Raw genomic sequence first — 21,321 nt, forward strand, 5'->3', positions numbered from 1 at the left:
AAAAACAGTCACAGCCACGTGGTGTCACCTTGGCTATATTAAAAAATAAATAAATAAATAAGAGTCAGTTCCTGACCTCACGTCATCATCACATAGACCCATACTTAAGAATTACAAACAATCATGCATGAGTTCTTATGCTCAAAATTCGACACGTGGCGGATAGTGTGATACATAACCACTTCCACCACCATGGGTCTCATCTAAAACTTCATGATTCAGTACAGCAGGGTCAACATCTTCAATAATGGGACAAATCCATAGCATTTGGTTGACCTTTTTTCTCCCTTAAATAAATAAATGGCCTGAATTATTTGCTCTATATTAAAAGATAATTTAATTATGAAGTTGTTCATCTAATAATTGGATAACAATGCATTTACATAACTCTCCTTATAAAATAAATTTTATCTTAAAATTAGAAAATAGTAAAATATCTCAAACCAAGATAGTTTATATAATGAGAAATTTTATTTACAGTCTCATTTAGGGACTGTATGTACAGACTCTTTATTAAATGAGAAAAAAATAATTTTAGGAGAGATATTTTTGTAATTTTAAAAAATTTTAAAGATAAAATTACCTAGACTTGTATTATAGTTTCCAAATAAAGACTGTACGTAGTATTGATTTTATATAATAGGGTATAATTTAGGAACTAGTACCATCATAAATTAGCATTAATTTTTCATTAATCTCAGTCTCATTTACTATTTATTTTGAATTTCCAAAGAAAGGTTGATGTTGGTGTGCAAAGGAGTAAGGTGATGTTTGCAAAAAGCTTGAAAGGTATAGGAATTTGAGGCCATAAGGTGGTCCTCCAATTGAATGGTCTTAATCAATAAAACCAGTGCTCATCAATTTTAAAACAAGGACTAGTTGGCTAGTATCTATCAAGTATATGTATATAGGGGTCCGTCCACAAAGCAAAGCAAATCAAAGGATCCTATAGAGATACATAAACATGGAAAAAGAAGAAGAAAATAAGGAAAATACAAACGAGATAACAAACTCAAAGCTACATCAAATGATGATGGTAAAGCTAAAAAAAGGCCCATGCCAGGCTGCTGCATGTTAACGAATGCCTCTTCAAGATGTCAAATGGGTCACATTTCATGGATGGGCTCTTCACCACGTCAATCAAGATTCAAGATCGATAGGTTCGCTAAAATGCTTTAAACTAACAAAGGAGCGATTTTACTGGGATTCCACTTTTGTTGCAGCACTAAATTCTTATAAATATATCTCCTTTTTGGTATTTCCTGTTTTCACACGTAACATATCCAAACTCATCGAGTTGGTATGTGTAATATCTCTAGGACATTAGAGATTTGAAGGAAAATGCTGGGAAACAAAAACCATTTAACCACTCAGGGAGTATATATATCAACGAAGATACAACCAAATAATGGGGATTTTGTTTTTTTTTGGGGGGGGGGGGGGGGGGGGGGGGGGGGGGGGCGGCCTCACTTATACGTTCAAATACCAATGGCATCAAGAAGTTGGGAGTGTTGAGACACAGAAACTAGTGAATTGGCCACAATAGCACCACTAGCAGCAACTGCAGGGACTCCAATGCCGGGAAAAGTAGAATCTCCACAACAATAAAGCTGCGGGATGGGAGTTGAATGCCCAGGAAAGGAGTCTTTACCAGCTTGTATGGCCGGGCCATATGTTCCTCTATGCCTCCTAAGAAACCTTTGATGCGTCAATGGAGTTCCGACTAACTTGACCTCACACTTCTCACGGCTGAAGCCAGCACCAAGTGCACGCTCCACAGCTCTCCACATAACCTGACATATCACTGAATCATACGAAATGCTTTGCAATAACTGAATCAGACAGTTCACTTGTCAATGTGAACAATAGTAGCAAAGTAGAGATGTAGAGACTAGGTCAAGACACAAAAATGATTTGACACTTCAAAAACAAGATAAAACATCAGGAAAATTAGTTGATTTTTACCCAAAAAAATATGAAGGGAAATAAGATTCGTTTTTTAGACAACACTGCATTGCCTCAAGTGTTGAGTAAGCTAAGATAAAAAAAAATGCATTTTATTCATATTACTGCTGCTTATTCTACTTTATGTATTTATTTTTTTGGAGTAAGCTGACTTGACTCTTCTTTACATCGGTGAAGTGGACTAGTTGTTATTTTCTTGTCCATCACATGATATAAGAGTTAGATGATAGACACAAGGCATCAATGATTTGGTTCTGCAACTTGATCAATAAACTTGGGATTTGGTCAAGTTTGTTCAAACGAATTCAGGTTCAGTTATTCAGTTTAATACGGTTTTAAGAAACCTCAATAGATTGTTTGTTCTTGGTTATTAGTTTTCCCTCTTCATGTATATAAATATCTAAACATTAATATTCGAAAAACAAATAGAACATACAAGTGAATTGAATCACTAGTCATTAATGTTCTTCCAATTTTCAGCAATAAGTGATCAAGTTAATATCATAATTGACGGCAATACCTCTGATCGTTCTGCTTTGAGATTTTTGTATTCAGTGCTTCTGCGATCAAGTCCTTCCCACAGTCCAAAAGGTTCAGTTCCTGGCATATAGGCATGTAATACATGCTTACTAGGGGGTGCCAGATCTGGACTAAGTACACTGGGTACAGATATCAAAACAACATTCTGATCGGCATCAACCCCTCTCTCCCAATCATTTACAACTATATGATGTATTCCCAAGTCCTTGCTTATGCCCTGGTCAATAAGACATACATTGAACACAATTATTTTGAGGATGATGATATCTGAAGCAGTGTAGAGTGGCATCTGGTTTAAAGGTTACTAAAATTGTGGTATTTGGAGAAAAGCACAATTGTTGAATATTTATCCTTTACTAACGGCACAACTATTTATATTTATATCATAACTTCACTTACCAGAACGAATTTGAAGCATGATATATGAAAACAAATATTGGTTCTTTTTTTTTATTCATAGGAATTAAGAAAATTTTGAGGATGTTGTCATTAAAGTGAAGCAAAAGGGTGAGTTTTAACCATATTGATAAATACATATTCCAGTAAATCAAACCTTTTAAGAAATTAAAGAGAAAATATTACACTTAGAAGACCACCCACAGAATATAGAGAAAGTTGGGCAATTTTATAGCTTCTAAAAATAGCCTTTTGCTTAGTGATCATAACATGACATTTACTTCATCATAGCTGAAAATGAGACTGTTGAAAGAAAGAGGCAAGAACAATAAAGGTGAGCTGGGATCGTAACTAGTAAAATCGAATTAAGTAGTACTGATCTCAGACAAGATTAGAGAAAGTCAGCTAATGTATAGCCATGCACAAAGAGGGAAGAACAACTGCACCAGGCAAACGCAAGAAGGTACAATATAAATCCACGAAGACATTATTCTATAAGTTTGGCACTATTCACCTCCGAGGCAAATCCCAAATGGAGATGCATGAATGATTCACATTGCTGGGTCATGTTGATCCTGTCCAGGTATGACTTTGGAACAACTTCCTTAGGTAACAGCTTTAAGGTGTCCCACATACTTGCATTGCTCACAACAGCCTTTTTAGCTCGAACAAACTGCAGCATTCATAAAATTTCTTCAGCCACTGAAATAAAAAGTACATATAAACTTTCATGTTACTCACTTGTCCACTTCTCAACTTCACTCCAGTGGCACAACCATTTTCAATGACAATCTTCTCCACATGACTTCCAAGAGAAAGCCGTCCACCAAACTTCTTCATTCCATGGACAAGAGCGTCAACAATTGCCCCACTTCCATGAAGGGGGTACTCAAGACAGCAACCCGGCTTGTACCATTCTGCAAACATGTAAACCTGAAAAAATTGGAGACAAATTATCAAGTTATCCATAAAAAGAAATTTAACAAGAAAAAAGCATACGACTGAATTTGAATTGAAGTACCCATATATTACATGACAGAGTATCACAAAATTGCATTGCAGGATGGAGAATTTGATGTATATACTTTTTGACACCAAAATTTTCATGGATTTTTCAATCGACTGCCAATCATGAAATTACATAACTGCTAATCTCCAACCTCATAGGCTTGTAGTTTTGGCTGCTAATAATGAAATTATAATCATGGACTAAGTAAAGCTATAATGAACATCATCTTCCCGATTATGATTAAAAAAAAAAAGTATGCAAAATTTTGCTCATGACACATTATACTTTTAAATAAAAACAGTTTCAACTAGGCTAGTGCAGATTGTCCTCCAAATGGTTAACTTTCCTCGTCCATGTGAATATTACAGATTATACAGCTTTAGAGACTGCAGTACCAGTACAATAATGCGACATATGTTCAGACTTTACCTGTACCGCAAAACGGTAAAAAACTATAAATCATTAGGTAATTTATTGGCACTATTTATATTGTTATTTTGCCTATTTTCACTTATCACTGGTTGCATATCAACTATCAAGTACATAATTTAAAACAAGCATATAGGAAAGTATGTGCCAAGAAAAATCTGAAAGGATGTCCGTAAGACTTAATACATGATAGTTACCATCTCTGCTGAGAGTATACCATTAGTTTTCACCCCAGCAAGCAAGAAAGACAATAGGTCCACCCAATTCCGAATAAAAGGGTCTTTTAGTTCCAATGAATCAATAATTTCTGAGAAAGGTCTGAGAAGCTTTGTAGCGCCAAGGGCTCCCTGGGGTCCCATTTGTGCAAAAGATTTAAAGAGAGAGGGGGCATATCTAACTGCAGCAGTAGAAAGAACTCCAAAATCGCCTCTGATAGATAGAGGAGGCAGAGCCATTGCTGCAGCAGACAATGGAAGAACTGCATCCTGGAGGCAAAATGCATTTTTCCATATGAGAGATGATTACACAATAGAGGAAACCGTGGAAACAAGGAAATGTAAACATCACATGTGATGTAGGGAAAATAGGGTCTTTTTTATTTCATTTTTTTTTTCAACAAGCATTATACATAAAAATGTGGTCGAGCTCCTCAATCACAAAATGGGATAAAATAGGGTAACATCTTTATCAATTTTGGAAGTAAAAATCAGAATGATAACACATATCTTCGAAAATATAACCAAAATAATAATAATAATAATAGTAACTAATGATACACACAAGAAGTTTTTGCCATTCCCGAACAGCATCTGGACTTGCATACTTCTCAAGATCCTGAAAGAAAATAAAAAAAAAACAAAAGCTCACTGGGTAAAGTCCTATAATAACTTACAACTACATAATCGAAAAAATAGTCCATTCTGGCCAAATTGAGATGTCAAAAAACCTACCAACATGCATGATTATTGATTTAAGGTTAGCTAGTAAATATTCTTGATTACTCCAAGCACCTGTGAATTATCATGGTTAAGAGAATTTGTTTGCTGGAAGAAGTTACAAGGCATCAAACACATGATAATTCTTTGACAAATTAATTTGATAATTCGTCTGTGAAAATTTCAAGTTAATACTGATTTCTCAAATTCTTATATGACAGGAGTGGATCTCAAAACGAGTTCACCATTGCATTGATTTGATATCAAAAAACTCAAAAAACATAGTTGAAGAAGAATCTTCAACCATGATGTTACTTCCTAACTTCCTCAAATCCAAAACATTGAATGATTCAATTTAACTTGACAGAGATGCACTTTAATGATTGAAGGACCCACCATATGATAGGCCGGGCAAAGATAACCCTAATAGCCAAAAATTAATAAATTTGATAAATTGAATCATAAATTCTAAAAACTTCTCCTCTAACATTTTTTCATGGGAGAAGAGAAATGCACAAGAAAAAGGATGGCTGTATAAAGCAATCAAAGTGCTCAGCCATCTCCAGACATGACTCTACTGGCTGACCACCTATCTAAACAGACTAAAGTGAGAAAGGTGATTCTCTAAACAGACTACCTAGTTCCCAGTGGGTAGAGTGCTACTATGGTCACAGCCAGGTAAGAAAGCCACCTACTGCTCCCCCTCCTACCCTTTTTTCTTTATAAAAAAATTAGAAAAAAAAAATACTAGGACTCTGAATTTCTTTAACCTTAAGCCATCATGGTATCTTGTGATGAACCAAAAAGGACAGCATGGAGTCTTGGTCCAGTCTAGGCTTATGCAAAGCTTCATTTTTGTTTATTCTCTCTTTCTCTGATCAAATAGAGGATGCATGCATATTATAGATATCCTAGACTTAAAAACGATAAACAGATCAACTAGACAAGTACCAAATAATGAACCACAGTATATAACATATCCAAGAACCGGATTTCACCTTGAAGAATTCTGTGGGGCCAATGCGTGACAAGAATTCACCTTCAGGTATGTAGACCTTCCATGAATCATATTTGGCACATGGTAGTGATTCACCCAATGCATCGAGAACCTAAAAATCATGCAGAATATGGTCATTAGACACATTTTACATGCAATCATGAAATAGAAATAATGAGAGTTAGATTTTAGTACCATCTACCTTAAACTACCGCTCAAAAGCACTTATTTTGATCAAAATGGAGAAGTGAAGAGCACACCTTTTACAATTAGAGGAATATGATAAATTATGAAGCATTCATCAGTTACAATTGTATCCCATCAGACTGACTGTTAGCTAGATTCGAAATTTTAAAAATTGAGTGTTTTTCATCTTATGCAGGGACCAATTTTAGAGTAAATGCTGGTTCTTAAGGAGGCTAAATGTCTGCAATCAGTGGCAAGAAATCCAACTAACATTCAAACCAATACTTGACTGTCACAACCCACAGGCTTAGATCACACTATCATATAATAATAATAAAATAGAGAAAAGAAAAAATTACTTGTGCAAGAGGATTCGCCTGTGGACCTCTTGACTGAAAACCAGAGAACAAAGATGGACCAGAGTCAAATTTGTAGCCTTTTATTTCAAACGAGTGAGCAGCACCCCCAGGTAGATCATGACTTTCCAATACAAGAACGTTTTGTCCATACCTTGCCAAGAGCCCGGCGCAACACAACCCACCAATACCACTCCCAATTATAACAACATCAGCCTCTGGCTTCCCTTAACGCAAGAACAAAATGTTATTAAGATCTTGAAGAATATAAAATATGATAACCAATATGCCAGAACCTTGAACAAACTTCGCTTACTAGGGGACAGCCGAAAAAAGAAAAGAAAATTAAAAAATAATCTTGCATCTCGGCTTCCATAATTTAGGACGTCATAGAAGCAAAATTATCACATAAAGTGTGCTTATTTAAACAATCTGGTATATTTTGATGGGAGTAGTTCAGTTCATGCAGTGGAAAAATGGGTTGCAAGGGGTGAAATATCTCAGCAACTAATTCATACACAAGCCTCAAGTTTCCAACACATCAAACTTAAAAGCCACACGAACAATTATAGAGAGAGTGTACCTGGAAAGGTTTTCTTCTTTTGGACAGAGACAGAGCCATTGGAAGAGGGCCCCTGACCGTTGGAGCTTCGCGCCAAAAAGGTTTTTCTGACCGTTGAGGACTGGAGACTGGGGCAAAGAGTATGGTGAAACTGAGTAAGACTTGGGAAAACACGACCCAATGCCATGGGATTGCTTATACGTTGTAAAAAAAGGTGAACTGAGAAGCCCCCAAAAAATATATTTGAGAAACAGAGAGAGAGATTGTCAAGATTGAAGTTGAAGACTGCCACCAAGCAATATGTCGGTTCCCTCTGTCTTTTTGTGTTTCCCCGGCTTACGTGACTTCTGCAGTTCTAAAACTAGCCACGTCATACACATTTTTATCCCCACTTTTCATCTGGCCGAATTGTTTTAAAATTAAAGGTCAAATTCGTTTTAAGTAACTTCATGTAAATAGAAAATCATTTAAATATAAGTCATCGATTGTGATCCGAGATTATAAGAATTCAGATCAAGGGGCAACACTTCTTTTTGTTTTTTAATTAAATAATAATCTTGTTTTTTAACCAACAAAAAACATACCTGACCCCTTCTTCTATAATTTTTCTTACTTGTTCATATTATAGTAATATGAGTTATTTTATTATCAATTCGATGTGTCGAGTATATCATCTATATTACTTATTGTAAAATTTGATTTGTAAATTCTAAATTTTAAAATTTATTTTTCAAATCAAAGTATGTCACGTAAGTACATTACATATATACTCTACGCATTGACTTAAAAATAAAAATTTTCCAATAATATACGTGGCGGCGTATTATGTAGAAATATTTTAGTGTTTGAAGTTTGATTTCTATTTTCTATTATGAAGTTACAGGTTTGTAAATTGAGTTTTAGCAACTGTTCACATCACACACCCTACACATGACGTGAAAATTTATTATTTTTTTTATAGGGTGGGGTGGTGAATAATAATTAATGAGAAGAATTTTTCTTGTAAATTTGATACTTACCAACAATTTACCTTGCTATATACTATTATTATTAACAAAGAAAACTATGAACAGAAATCGTCAGAACCGGTCGTCTCTGACTAGAATCGGCCAAAACTAATGAAGAATTGGTCAACAGACGGTCTAAATATTGTGAAATCAACGTTGGTTGATTCGGTTCTAGTTTGAACTATATTCAAGATGAACCAACCGATACATATATATATATATATATATATATATATTTGAAATATAAAATTGATCATCATATCATCATTGGAAATAGGAACACAAATCCAATAGATATCATAGTACAAAGTGTAAATGTAATGCAACCAACTGAAATATATATATATATTTATTTATTTTATTCCTATATAAAACAACACCGTTTAACTTAAGTAAATTAAACGGCGTTATTCTATAACAATTGTTATAAAAAAAGTTGAAAGAATGCTATGTAGTTTAATACACCAAATAACGTCATTTGAATTAGGGCTAAAGCCCTCACTCAAGCCCCTCCCATTTTATTCATCTCTCTCATTTCTTAGAGCTCTCTCAGTTCTCTCTCCGGGATTGCACAACTGTCTACCAATAAGACTTAACTCGTTGCCTCAATGCCACCTTTCACTCCCTCGTGTCTCATCTCTCTCTCTCCCTCTCTCATCTCTCAAACCTTCTCACCCTCTCGGTACGTGCGTGAAGCAAAGCAAAGATATTCTCGAATATGTCCTCAAACGTTATTCTTTGATAATTACTTTGAATGTGTTCTTTGAACCTTAGTTTTGTAAATTCTATCAATGTTATCTTGTGTTGAAGGGGTTGGAGATGTAGCTCTATTTGGTTGTATGTGACCAAAGAACTGAGTATAAGGCCCAAAATCGATTCCCAAACCGCCGATAGAAATCAGTTCAACCGGTTCTCTCTCCCCTAGTCAGTCAGTTCGGCTGGTTTTGGGCAAATAAGTAACTAGTCGGACCGAAACTGAACCGACTAGTTCTGTTTTCAGCCCTATTGAAAACCCTTCAAATAGTTATCAAATCTGAGCCACCTTCCTGAAAATTCAAAGAACACGGTTCTGCACAACGAACTCTTGATTATTACAAGTCATGAAAAACTAACAATATCAATAATAAGCTATTTGGGTGGTGAAGACATAACAAAGAAGAATGAGGAAGTGCAATGTAGTAACGTACTCAAAAAAGTTTGAAGAAGTTTTATATACCCATGCCCACACTGTCCAAGAATCATTTGTCCCCTTTATTTCCAGTATCAGATCTATTGTGCAAACAAGAAGACATATCCAAAACCTTCGGTAAATTAAGCCTTTTGAAACCTCCTCTGCATTGTCGGCATTATTGCTGTGCTCGTAAAACCACCATGCATCCGGTGTAACAGTCGCAGCAATGAAAGATATGTGTGAAACACATTAAGATGCTTTGATAGATAGCCATACGAAAGCTGGAGTTACAGATCATCACTCCGGGATTATATATACATCTATACCAATTGGAGACATCCCATAAAACCACAATAACCCGATGCATAGTCGAGTCAAAAGCAAACATGAGGACTTCCTAGCTCCAACAAAAAGCAGAACCCCAAAGGGGAGCACTGCCATGAAAACCGTGTAATAATACAATCATAACAATGCCATCTAATGCTTTCTTTCTCCTATTCCGAGCTGCCGCTTTGCCCAAGTAAAATCAGGATCTTCAACCAACCGAATTTTAATTATGTCGGTATCTGCATCATTCAGATAACTGTACTTTCCCCTAGGGATTTCTCGAAAGGAACCATTGCTGATACTGAGACTTCATATACACCCGATCATCTGTATAGTAAGAGGAGACAGCTTCCAGCCACAAGCAAATGCAGGTTCCAAAATTGTGTGACCAAGCATTTAAACTGCCCAGTAATGAAATAGGTAACCATAATAAAAATCGACAATCTAAACAAAAGCCTGCTCAAGGCAATCGTGACAAATAGTAAACATGCCAAGGCCCAAGGGATACACTACTAAAAAGTACCCAAAAAAGAGCTTTTTCATCCAAGAACTTTTTCCTCTTTACTGTTCATCTCTCTTAAGTACCCAAAAAAGAATATTTTCTTTCATCAGAGTCAAAATGATATGGACTCCATGAAGAACCTACAGTAACAAAGAATATAACAGGGCATTTGCACGTTTTGCACTAAACAACATTTTCTGTCAAATATGAGACTATATAACTTCAGAATATTTAAAAATGAATGACAAGTGATAAGATGCAAATCCCTTCTCGCGTTTATTTTAAATCCAACATACTAATCTTCCAACAGCAAAGGGTCAATCAAAATTCTAGGACTCACCAGATATATTTCCTCCAATGTTCTTTGATTTCTATAATACCGATTTAGATTAGTTTCTATCAGTCACCAAGGTAATTTTCACCTTCCCTTTAGATAAAATAAAGATGCGTTTTATAGACTAGGGCAAGTTTGGTACATGAAAATTAGGGCAGGTTTGTAGGAGTGCAGAAAAATTGCAAGATACTTAAAATTCGAGGTTCTGTATGAATTCATGGATGTGATGCTGGTTTAGACGCACTAGGGCCTATCAAACTATAATTTTAAATCTATTTTGGTCAATCCATATATAAAAGTTAAAAGGCAGATATTGATCGTAAAATAAATAAAAAAAATAAAAAAAATAAAAAAAAAAGTGAAGGAGAAGATATTCACAAAACCTTTTCGATACAAAATCATGAACCAGAACTTGATTTTTGAACCCAAACTTGTTTCTGCAGATTCATTGAAAAATACCTTTAACTAATTAGCACATGATGATCGAAAACACAGAAAAAGTATGAGCAAAATTAGCCATCCAAAGTTTTAAGCCCAATCACCTCATGGGAAACATATCCAGTGCCTTTCCTCGAGTGCTTTCCCTCACCAACAATTGATGAGCCATCAGTATCCTTCACAACATGTGCAGGCCCACGGCGACCAAAATGTTTGTGGGAGCCTGCATGTAATACAAACATTGAAGTTGCGGCTAGAAAACAAAACATATGCCAAACACAGACAAAGGGCATCCATATTCAGAAGCAATATTGAAGTTACGGGCTCTCCAAACCAAAATCTACCATTATCCATGGAAGAATGACTAGTACGTCCAGTTCCAAGGTTTTTAACCTCACCACACCTAGCATTTGCCAGGTCAACATGCGTATCTCCCCGGGATCCTGAAAGATGACAAACAGAATAAATAGTAAAATACATTCCTTGCCATTAAAATTTTCTTAAAAAAAAAAAAGGGCCACATAAGAACTTTCAGGCTTCCGGCAATAAGAAGATCCCTCCCTCTTCAGTGTATTTGCTTGTACACATTAACCGAAGTGTTTTGATGCAAAGGTAAAATGACGATTACAAATTAATAGTGCTACCACTGATGACTACCAAGTCCTCTTATTATTAACCCAAGAATTACATTATGAAAATGGCACACACCTTCAAAAGAATCTACAAGTGACTGCGAAAGTTGAGAAATTGAAGATGACAAAGACTCATCACTAGTATGAGATCCATCTGAACGACGAAGAGAAGTCCATACACCACGATCAGGCTTATCCTTATTTCTTGAACGTTTTTCCTGCTTCTCACTACAAAATCCATGCGAGTTATTACCAGCAACCTTGTCATCTGGAGCTGGAATTGGGTCCTTCAAAACCAATTGTGCATGTGGTGGACGGGGAGGTCTCTTGTCCTTTTCTAAATTTGTAGCCTGGATTTGCTGCTCAGACAGGCCCACAAAAGACTGACTTTGACGTGAATCCTTGTTTAAAAGTATTCTTTTGACCGTCCTTTCACTACCTTGGTGTTGCTGGTTCTGCTTGAGAGCAGCTGAACTGATTGTGTTTGCAACTGAAGATGTTATACCCTTTGACAAGCTGCCAGACACCTGCAAAAGGAGTATAATACAGTATTTTAACATTGTGCAGCCCTTCAACTAAAAAGCCACATTTCTACCTGTAAAACAAAATTATGGGGAAAAACACACTGCAGTGAGACAAATCTTATTAGAAATTGCAAAGAGGCAAATAAGTAATCAGCACACACAGAATCACAAAAAATCTGGTTTTTGGAATATTGCCAATGCATAAATGAAGCAAAGAATTTTTTTTTTTTTTTTTTTTTTTTTTCTAGTAAGGTAAGGTTGAAGAGAAGAAATACTTAGGAGTGAAGAATGGACCTAAAAAAACCCTCCTTACACACCAATTATTAATGGCATTGTCTGAATAAAACTTGGAACTCAATTTACACTGCCACAATACATGAGAATAAATTGTGTTCAGTGCCCCAGTTATTTAAGGAAAATATGTTATTTGATGTGATAGCCGATGCACAGAACTCTGTATTTTGAAAGTATTTCAAATAGAATTAGATTATTTAATCTGTCACAAATAGGACAAGCACAACTTTTTTTTTATGTCGGGAACCTCTCCAAGGCAGGGCCCTTCAGATCCACCCCTGCAGAGTAAACCCCGGTCCCGTGCACCGCACCCTCGGAAGTTTCCCTACACGGAATTGGTTAAATCGCTGGCTTTGCACCAGGAGGTGTGGCCCCAAAGGATTGTTTGCACCCATGAAGTGTTGAACATTGGACCTTGAAGGGAGTGATACCCCAAGGCCAAGGCCTTCACCACTTGGGCCAACCCCTTGGGGTTACAATCACAAAACTAAACATCCAAAGCTTTTTTTATCAGTAAGATAGGGATTTTATTAATGACTAAAAGGGATGATACACAATACAAAGGACATATAAATAATCCACCAACTATCAAAAGGAAACAGGGTTAGGAAATCTTGAAAGCTAAGAGCTGGAGATGGTAACATCATGTTGGGCTATTAATCAGAGATACAGTGGAAAGGCAAATGGTTCCATAGTCAAGTGGACAGTCAAATACAATGTGGGACCATCCAAAGTCATTACTTGGTGAATGTAGAAGGTATTCGATAAGACCTAGCAAGTTAATTGGACAGCCACATATCCTTCTATGATAATATGCTGAAGGCAAATAATTGATCAGAGCTCACACTGCAATTCACAATAAGGAAGAACGACTTTTGGAGATGGAACAGCTCCAGTGTTCAAGTAAGCCTTTGAAGTGTGTCCAACATTAGAAAAGGGACAGACTATAATCAGAATCACACCCAAAAAATAAAGAAGCATAAACTGTCTCACTGGTGGCAAGCTGTCCAAGTTGAGCACATGCTCCAGTCTAAGCAAGACTTCTTTTTTTTTCCAAGTAGTCTAAGCAGGAGAAATGTGACCATTGTATAGATTGCCACTTTCCATTTAAAACATAATAACTTAGAACGTTGATGGGTAAATGGGTATATTAATCCGTGATTATTTGCTTTTTTTTCCGCTATGCATTTTCAAATGATCCACATCAGAACAAGAAAACAAATTTTATCCATACAAAGCAACACCGTACATTATATATATGCTTTGAAAAGTGCCCCAAGTAACATATATATATATATATATATATGTTGGTAAGAACTGAAAAAACTTACATGAAAAATCTCTCTCTCTTTCCCTTTCAGAAGCAGGAATTTCTTTTTCCCAGATTCGTTAGTTCCAGAAATTCCTGAAAAATTATATTAGAGGTGAACAAGCTCCTAGAAGTATAGATATAATATTAACATGCCCAGAGAAAGAAATAACTATTCACAAAAAAGATGAATTGATCCAAAAAGAAACAATCTAAAAGAAATTAACTTGGGTATTGCCCTGAATATTCCAGTACCATAAACCCCAAACCGGACAATGTGAACACATATCTTAATCAAGGATACTGCAAGGAACAAGCACACAAAATCACAGACATAAATGGTAAAGATAAATAGACACACGTGCAACCCACTTGTTTTGGATATATAAATCCTTTTTCACCCTGAACCTTATCCATTTTGGCAAAAGAAGGGTATGATATGTAGGCATGTTGATAAAATAAGTGGTCTAACAAACAAGTGTTCCCACTGTAGGTAGTAAAAACTTGAAGGTGATGTTAATAAGAACTGAGCAAGGTAAATATATCAAAGTGAAAACTGAATCGAGCACATGACGACCTCTAAGATATAGATTCAAACAATGGCAACATAAATGCATTAAACTGGAGAAAAAACTATCTAAGTTTTTTAGATAGTTTCTTTTTTTAAGTCTAGCTACAAAACTTCCAACTCCTTTGTTTCTAAAACCAGAAAATGTACAAAAAAGAACCAAACCCATCCACACAACTCTTTGAACTACCAGAAACCATTCTTCCTAGTGTAAAAAAAATTCAGCTCATCATAAGAGCTAAACCCATTTGAGAAAATTTAAATACTGCAAACGTAACAAGTCTGAAAAAATGGAAGTGAGAAAAGAACAAATGGCTAATGCAAGGCAAAAGACATCCAAATTTTTCATGCAATCCCGCAGCAACTTTTCTTTTATGATCGGAATCCCACAGTAACTAAGTAGTCCATACCTACATTGGGGTCCTGAAGTGTGAGTGCACATGTTTTTCTCAAGATATCATTAAAAGAAGACAGGAAAAAAATAAAGATCAAATCATCACTGAACACTTAATTATTCCATTTCCCAACCATACCACTTTCCTCTGCCAATACTTCAGTCCTAGCAGCAGGAACAACAGTAGCAGACTTATGAGAAAGCAGCTCATCATCTCTCTTTGGAACCAGAAGGTGCATTGACTTGTCTTTGCCACTCATGTTCTTTACAGTGTCCCTCAAAACATACTGCCCATCAGGGAGGAAATAGTATTAATAAACTCCTAAATTTCCAACATCTTGCTTTGAAATCAAGTCTGGATGTCTAGATGCTCAAACACAAATAAAGATGGAAAACAAATACTATATAGCATATACCTCAATCCATATTCACTACAAGTACGACAATGTAATCCAAAAACCATGTTTAACATAAGAAGCTCCAGGAGCAGGAAAATCACGTAAATGGTCTATTTAAATCTGTTTATGTTCTTTCTCTCTCTAGTCAGCCTTGGGCCTACTAATAAGGTCAGCAATAAAAAAAATCTTTAATTCATCATTCAGATTTTGGATCTACAAACCAAAATTAACATCTATATGGAAAATGATACACATACAACGCTTTTTTTTTTTTGTTTAATAAGTAAAAATATTATATTTATATATCAAAAGGAGTAACCAAGTACACTGAATGTATACAAGAGAACACCTTGCCCATAATAGAAAAATCCCTAATAACCCAAAAAGCCCGTGAAAAACAACCCAAAATACACCAAGCCCGACCCCAACCCCTTGCTTCCCGTAGAACTAAAACTCTACCCAAAAATCCCACCCCAACCCAAAATACACTACAACGCTTTACACAATCTTGTTTTAAATGAAGGGTATTTTTTGCAAAATAACTAATAAAAGTAACATCATTTTACAGATATACCCTCAATTTAAAACATGGTTGTATAAAGAGCTGTAAAAAAGGTTGTATGTGCAACATGTAATAGTATCCTTCTAATGTTTCAACTGGCGTATACACAGGAATCACACAGAAAATATAAAATATGACCATTTTTTTTTTCTACGTAAGAAGTAAATTATATTGATATGAATGAAATAGGCATAGCCCATGTACATAGGAAGTATACAAAAGAACACATAAATACATTCTAAATTAAAGACAAAAAGTCATGAGCATTGTTTCCATCAAGTACAATGGCTGAAAACCAAAGCATTAAAGTGTGCATAAAAAAATTATGAAGCTCCGTCATTGTGCGCTCCATATCTAGATGTCAAACCAGCTTCTGGCACAGGGAATGATAGAAATTTTATTAGACAAACCCAAAGTGGGTTTGTACTTTTTTTTTTTGGTAACTAACTTTTATGTTTGTACTTATAATGGTGTAGTGACACTGTGACAGGGACTATCAGTACAATGGATGCAATACGTGTAGGTTTTAACAGATTCTTATATCCATAATTATTAAATCAGAAAAGTTATTTTGGGTGCAGTTCCAGTACGTATAATGCAGACAATTTGGCGCAAGGAATAATTTTTCTATTAATAGCATTGATCTTGACAGGAACATACTTAAATTTATGTTTCTAAAATTGCAGTATACCCATTATGGTGCAGCTTAGTGATCAAAGGGCAGACTTAAAATGAGACGTAAACCCAAACATCTTGGGTTTGATTATGCACTAAAAGTAGCCCTTAATTATCTAATAAACAGTTATGGGAGGTCAGGTTGTATACTAGAGGTATACATTCAAGGGTTAGTCTGAAGAATCATGCCTTGGTGAGGTTAAACACCATTTAAAAAATTGTGGCATGTTGCTGCATGCTTTAGGCAGCATACAAACGTTTAAAGAAAGATGTGTACCATAGCGGAGGATATCCTTCTCCTCTCAGAACCTCGCTTCGACGAGGCACCATGATTTCCGGTTGATGATCCAACAGCTCTTCTACTCAATTTCCCATTAGATAGTGATCGCTGTCATTAGACAGATAAGAACTCAGGATTCAATGATAAATGGATCTTTGAGTATAATACACACTATAATGGAAGACGAATAATGTTCTTTTTTTATATATAAGTAAAATAAAATTTTATTGAAACAAGTAAACAGGCATAGCCCAAGTAAACATGAAGTATGCAACAAAGAACACCTAGTTACAAGTTAGGTGCTAGAAAGTGATACAAAAAAGTCATGTAAGATGGCTCCGTTAAAAACACTAGCAGAAGCCCAAAGAAAATAAAGTATGGAGGAAGACAATTTTAGCTCATCCAGAAAAAATTCCCTATCTTCAAAGCTCAGCCATTCCTTTCAAGCCAAATACACCAGAAGAGACATAAAGGAGTCATTCTCCATACATCAGCAATTTGGGAATAGCCCCGAAGCCTTTTCCAACAAGCAAACAAGTGCACCACCCTCTTAGGCATCACCCATGCAAGTCCGGTCCAGTTAAAGATCTTAGCCCATAACATCATTGCCAGCTCACAGAGAAGTAAAAGATGATTCACAGATTCACCACTCTTTTTAGACATGTAGCACCAATCCATCACAATGAGTCCACGCTTCCTCAAGTTGTCCATAGTCAATATTTTCCCAAAAGATGCAGTCAAATCAAAGAAGCAATTTTAGGCGGCACCTTACTTCTCCAAATGCACTTCCAGGTAAAGGAAATATGATTTTGACATGACAAAGCCTCTTACAAAGATCATACAGTGAACTTCCTATTCCCGGTATTCATCCAAAGCATCTTGTCTTCCTCAATGCTACCAATGTTCGAAGCATACAACAAAATGAAAAATTCAGAAATAACTCCAATTTCCCAATCATGGACAGCTCTCAGAAAACAAACATTCCACTATGAGGATCCACTAGAGCTGTCCAAAAGATCTGACACCGATGCCTCTTGATCAAGATCCATCCGGAAAAGAGAAGGAAAAACAATCTTGAGGGCAGAATTACCACACCAAGTATCATGCCAGAATATGACCCTAGATCCCTCTTCAATTGTGAAGCTAATAAAACAAGCAAATACCTCACATCCATGTCCGATATTCTTCCACAAACCCACACAATGCGCACCCCTCACTTCATTAGGACCCCCCCCCTCACACACACACACACACACACGAGCTCCCATACTCAATAATAGCCTTCCACAAAGACGGTACTGCCATAACTATTTCCCAAGAAGTGCCTTATTAAAGATCCTCAGATTTCGAACTCCTAACCCTCCACTTGAAATGCATCATGTTTTATGCAATGAAAACTACTATATAACCATGAAACAGGAGTATCCAAGTAAATCTTGAAGCATGTATTGCACATAAAGTATGACAATAACTCCAGCTATTCATAACCAGAAATTCTGCAACCCAATTAAATATAATAGGACATGGAATAAAAATCTATTTAACGAGATTTCTTAAACAAATCTGTCCTCACAAACTCGTGAATTAGAAAGATACCCGAGAACCACCCTTGGCAGCTCTTTTCTGACGAACGAAGTCCATCAATGGTGTAACCACAAGAGCGTCTTTTGCAGCACCTGCAAGATCATAGTGAACAGATATCATTATAAGACACACTTTATCCTTAGAAACTCCCAAGCAGCGCAAGATAATTCTCTCATTCTACTTGTATTACAGTATTCTTTAACCTTTTATCTTACTATTTTCAACAGCACATTCTACAATATGAAATCTTTATGACTTACCACCTCGTTCTGCTTCCCTTCTCTCCAATTGTATCTCTGCACTGGGAAGATTCTCGACAGGCTTTGCAAGATATTCAAGAAACTCCAGATACTCGGGATCTAGATGTTAATCAATGAAATACTTGTGTTTATGAAAAAGCAAGTGATTGCATACAAAAGTCACAGGTTAATGATCGCATTTGAAAATACTCCTTAAATTTCCAGTTATTTTTTTTGTCAATTACCTTTTAATATTGTTCCTTCACGACCATCTTTTTTAGACCACTGTTTTGGAACACGTTGAGAAGGAGCATACTCAACAATAGTTTTAAACTGAGTGCCTGAAAAAGCAAGGGACAGTCTAGTTAAAACTTTGTGTCAATATTATATCCTGCAATTCCTTATTCAAACACGGATGAAACAGAAAGATAGACATGAGGAGCCCCAAATCTACTTTCCAAAAAGACACCCAGCAGCTCGATAATTTTCTAAGCTGTTACTAACTGAATAGAAAGGGCTTCATTACCCATCTGAATCAAAACTGTGGATTGAATAAAAAGATAATCACAGAAACACTGGCAACAAGATTGATGTGCCAATCAATCTCTTCAAAAGATATGAGCAAAGATTTACCCTTCTCACTAACAAACAAATGCCCATCAAAGAACTCAGCAAACTCAATAACATCCTCAGGTTTCTTGAAGTCAATATAGGCTCTAGTATAGAATTGATGCTTCATGCTGCAAAACCGTTTAAAAAAACAATAAAAATATGAGAAGGTGTGCAGCAAATGACTTGACTAAATCATAAAAACTAGACCACAGGAACCCGTATTAATATATGAATTTAAAAGCAAAGTTGATCCATATACTTCCTGTGTACATGGACCATGCTTATCATTATTCATCAATAAAACCTTCATTACTTGTAAAAAAGATGGAGCTGATCCACCTAAAACAAAGTGTTTCGGAAAGAACCAATGATATATTAACTGGGCTAATAGCCCTCTGTCCAGTAGGCAATTTTCATGCAGCTAGTTTTTGTCTCCCGGAAACATTTCCAGAAGGCACTATCATCTCCACAAATGGATCTATTTTCATCCAGTAACACCAAATGGAGACTAATTTGTCCTTTTTAAGTATCTTGAAGTGGAAAGAAAACCTTAAGTAGCATAAAAGGGTTCTAGTACCCCGTATCCATACGAAGTAGCAAGGTGCATAACCATCCTCACGCTTCCAAGTAACATGAATCTGAGTATTTGTTAACCATGAACCTATAACTAGATAATTATCAATGATCCGATAAAAATTGGATCAATGACTGATATTAAAAAAAACAAATAAATAGGCCCTATGATGATCGTGTAAGTTTTTTTTTTTTTTTTTATAATTCTAGCAAAAGTAATCATTCATTATTTGCTTCCATTCAGTCCACCTCTTGATACCACCCAGCTCAGCAGCTATTCAGCTAATTTACTCATTTTTCCCAAGACTTAAAACAGACCTATAGATAATTTTCCACATGCATATTTGCATGTCTTGTGCGTGAAATATATTAAGCCTACTCAGTTTCAAAGACCCATTAAGTATGAAAAAAATGCGAAGCTTACTCAATCCAAAATTATTTCAAAACCCATACAAGCCACAGATTCATACTCCATAAACCCGAACTTAATGGCCCCCAAAGTGTACAATCAATGAAAAATTTAAAGTCTATCCTACTTATTACCAGGCATATAAACCCTAGAAAAGCAGACATATCTCACCAATTCACAGAAAATCAAGCAATTACTCGTACATTAGATTCAATGGTCCAAAAACTATAAAAAAACCCAAAGATCAGAAAGTGGACAACTAAGGAAATTGAAAGCGTTGTTAACTGACATGATACGCATATACCTACACCCGCGCGCATTCCCATTACCACTTGGACGTATTTTCCGAAACTGAAGTGTCTCGAAGCAAATTAATTGACAAAAAAAATACAGAACATATAAATTTCACCCAAAACATAATTGAGAAAAAAAGAGAACAAACCCTAACCTCGATTTCCCTGGACGGAAAGCGACCCAGTGGTAGCGACCAGCGAAGGCGGCGTCGATTTGGTCCATCAGCGTGGCCTGAGAAATCGCCGGAGGCAGGTGCCGCAGAACCACCTTCGTCCGATCTGACAAGCCCTTCATTTCACACCCAACCAAACACAGAAGGGAAAAAGGAAAAAAAAAAAAACCCTAGAGAAAAATGTAGTCGAACTTTTACGAACTGTACGCTTGAAATAGCTTCGGAACAGAGAAATTCTTCCTTGGATTACATCTTCACCGCAAAAATCGAGGCCTATTCCGTGCCCTACTCCTCAATTTCTTTCCCAAACGCCATGCGAGAGAGAGTAATGAAAAAAGAGTGTTTCCAGAGTGAAGAAACGTGTAAGGTTGGGTTTTTTGCGCTTACAGACGTTAACCATATAAACTCAAGCGTGTGTGCGCGCGCGCACTTGGGTTGTCTCGGGTCGGGTTGTAGTGGTGTTGAACTGGAAGCTTGTTTCCGTTTTTTAAAATTATTTTTTAAGTTTCAATTAATTATATAATCAGATTTTATAAGCTTATTAAATATTGCGATGATTTATTCCGAGATCTCAACTTATTTGATGACATCTTATTCAATCTCAATATCCAAATGTCACTTAAATATAAATATTTTTTTATTTTAAAT

The 21,321-nt window shown here is 36.0% G+C and overlaps 2 protein-coding genes across 8 annotated transcripts; both read right to left on the reverse strand.

Moving 5' to 3' along the window:
* Positions 1-1,446: 1,446 nt before the first annotated feature.
* Positions 1,447-7,716, reverse strand: LOC121258182 (prolycopene isomerase 2, chloroplastic). 3 transcript variants are annotated; one of them, XM_041159568.1, is made up of 9 exons: positions 7,397-7,716; positions 6,817-7,031; positions 6,273-6,383; positions 5,120-5,173; positions 4,537-4,824; positions 3,643-3,834; positions 3,416-3,574; positions 2,486-2,722; positions 1,447-1,793 (listed from the first exon to the last, which is right to left on the reverse strand). In XM_041159568.1, the coding sequence occupies exons 1-9, from the start codon at positions 7,560-7,562 to the stop codon at positions 1,479-1,481; spliced, it is 1,737 nt and encodes a 578-aa protein (XP_041015502.1). In that variant the 5' UTR covers positions 7,563-7,716; the 3' UTR covers positions 1,447-1,478. The 3 variants fall into 3 exon arrangements, with proteins under 3 accessions (XP_041015502.1, XP_041015501.1, XP_041015503.1); XM_041159567.1 differs by having other exon boundaries at positions 6,817-7,040; positions 7,397-7,714; XM_041159569.1 differs by lacking the exon at positions 4,537-4,824 and having other exon boundaries at positions 6,817-7,040; positions 7,397-7,713.
* A 2,073-nt stretch (positions 7,717-9,789) lies between these two features.
* LOC121257595 (regulator of nonsense transcripts UPF3-like) lies at positions 9,790-21,057 on the reverse strand. 5 transcript variants are annotated; one of them, XM_041158674.1, is made up of 13 exons: positions 20,656-21,056; positions 19,247-19,353; positions 18,859-18,954; positions 18,635-18,733; positions 18,387-18,466; positions 16,788-16,898; positions 15,015-15,162; positions 13,936-14,009; positions 11,863-12,313; positions 11,553-11,597; positions 11,259-11,377; positions 11,100-11,153; positions 9,790-10,281 (listed from the first exon to the last, which is right to left on the reverse strand). In XM_041158674.1, exons 1-12 carry the CDS (start codon positions 20,793-20,795, stop codon positions 11,115-11,117), a joined length of 1,509 nt encoding a protein of 502 aa, XP_041014608.1. In that variant the 5' UTR covers positions 20,796-21,056; the 3' UTR covers positions 9,790-10,281; positions 11,100-11,114. The 5 variants fall into 5 exon arrangements, with proteins under 5 accessions (XP_041014608.1, XP_041014607.1, XP_041014605.1 ...); XM_041158673.1 differs by lacking the exon at positions 11,100-11,153 and having other exon boundaries at positions 11,499-11,597; positions 20,656-20,779; positions 20,866-21,055; XM_041158671.1 differs by having other exon boundaries at positions 11,499-11,597; positions 20,656-21,055.
* Between the last annotated feature and the right edge of the window lie 264 nt (positions 21,058-21,321).

Source organism: Juglans microcarpa x Juglans regia, chromosome 3S, assembly GCF_004785595.1.
Source record: "Juglans microcarpa x Juglans regia isolate MS1-56 chromosome 3S, Jm3101_v1.0, whole genome shotgun sequence".
NCBI classification, from domain to species: domain Eukaryota; kingdom Viridiplantae; phylum Streptophyta; class Magnoliopsida; order Fagales; family Juglandaceae; genus Juglans; species Juglans microcarpa x Juglans regia.

Coding starts and splice junctions, on each gene's coding strand:
- LOC121258182 (XM_041159567.1), bottom strand. CDS start 7,562: ATGGCATTGGGTCGTGTTTTCCCAAGTCTTACTCAGTTTCACCATACT. Junction 4,825..5,119: donor GGGAATGGCAAAAACTTCTT/GTGTGTATCATT, acceptor TTTTGCCTCCAG/GATGCAGTTCTTCCATTGTC. Junction 1,794..2,485: donor TCAAAGCAGAACGATCAGAG/GTATTGCCGTCA, acceptor GTGATATGTCAG/GTTATGTGGAGAGCTGTGGA.
- LOC121257595 (XM_041158670.1), bottom strand. CDS start 20,795: ATGAAGGGCTTGTCAGATCGGACGAAGGTGGTTCTGCGGCACCTGCCT. Junction 18,734..18,858: donor TGAAGGAACAATATTAAAAG/GTAATTGACAAA, acceptor ATTAACATCTAG/ATCCCGAGTATCTGGAGTTT. Junction 11,598..11,862: donor ACTTGTAGATTCTTTTGAAG/GTGTGTGCCATT, acceptor GTCATCTTTCAG/GATCCCGGGGAGATACGCAT.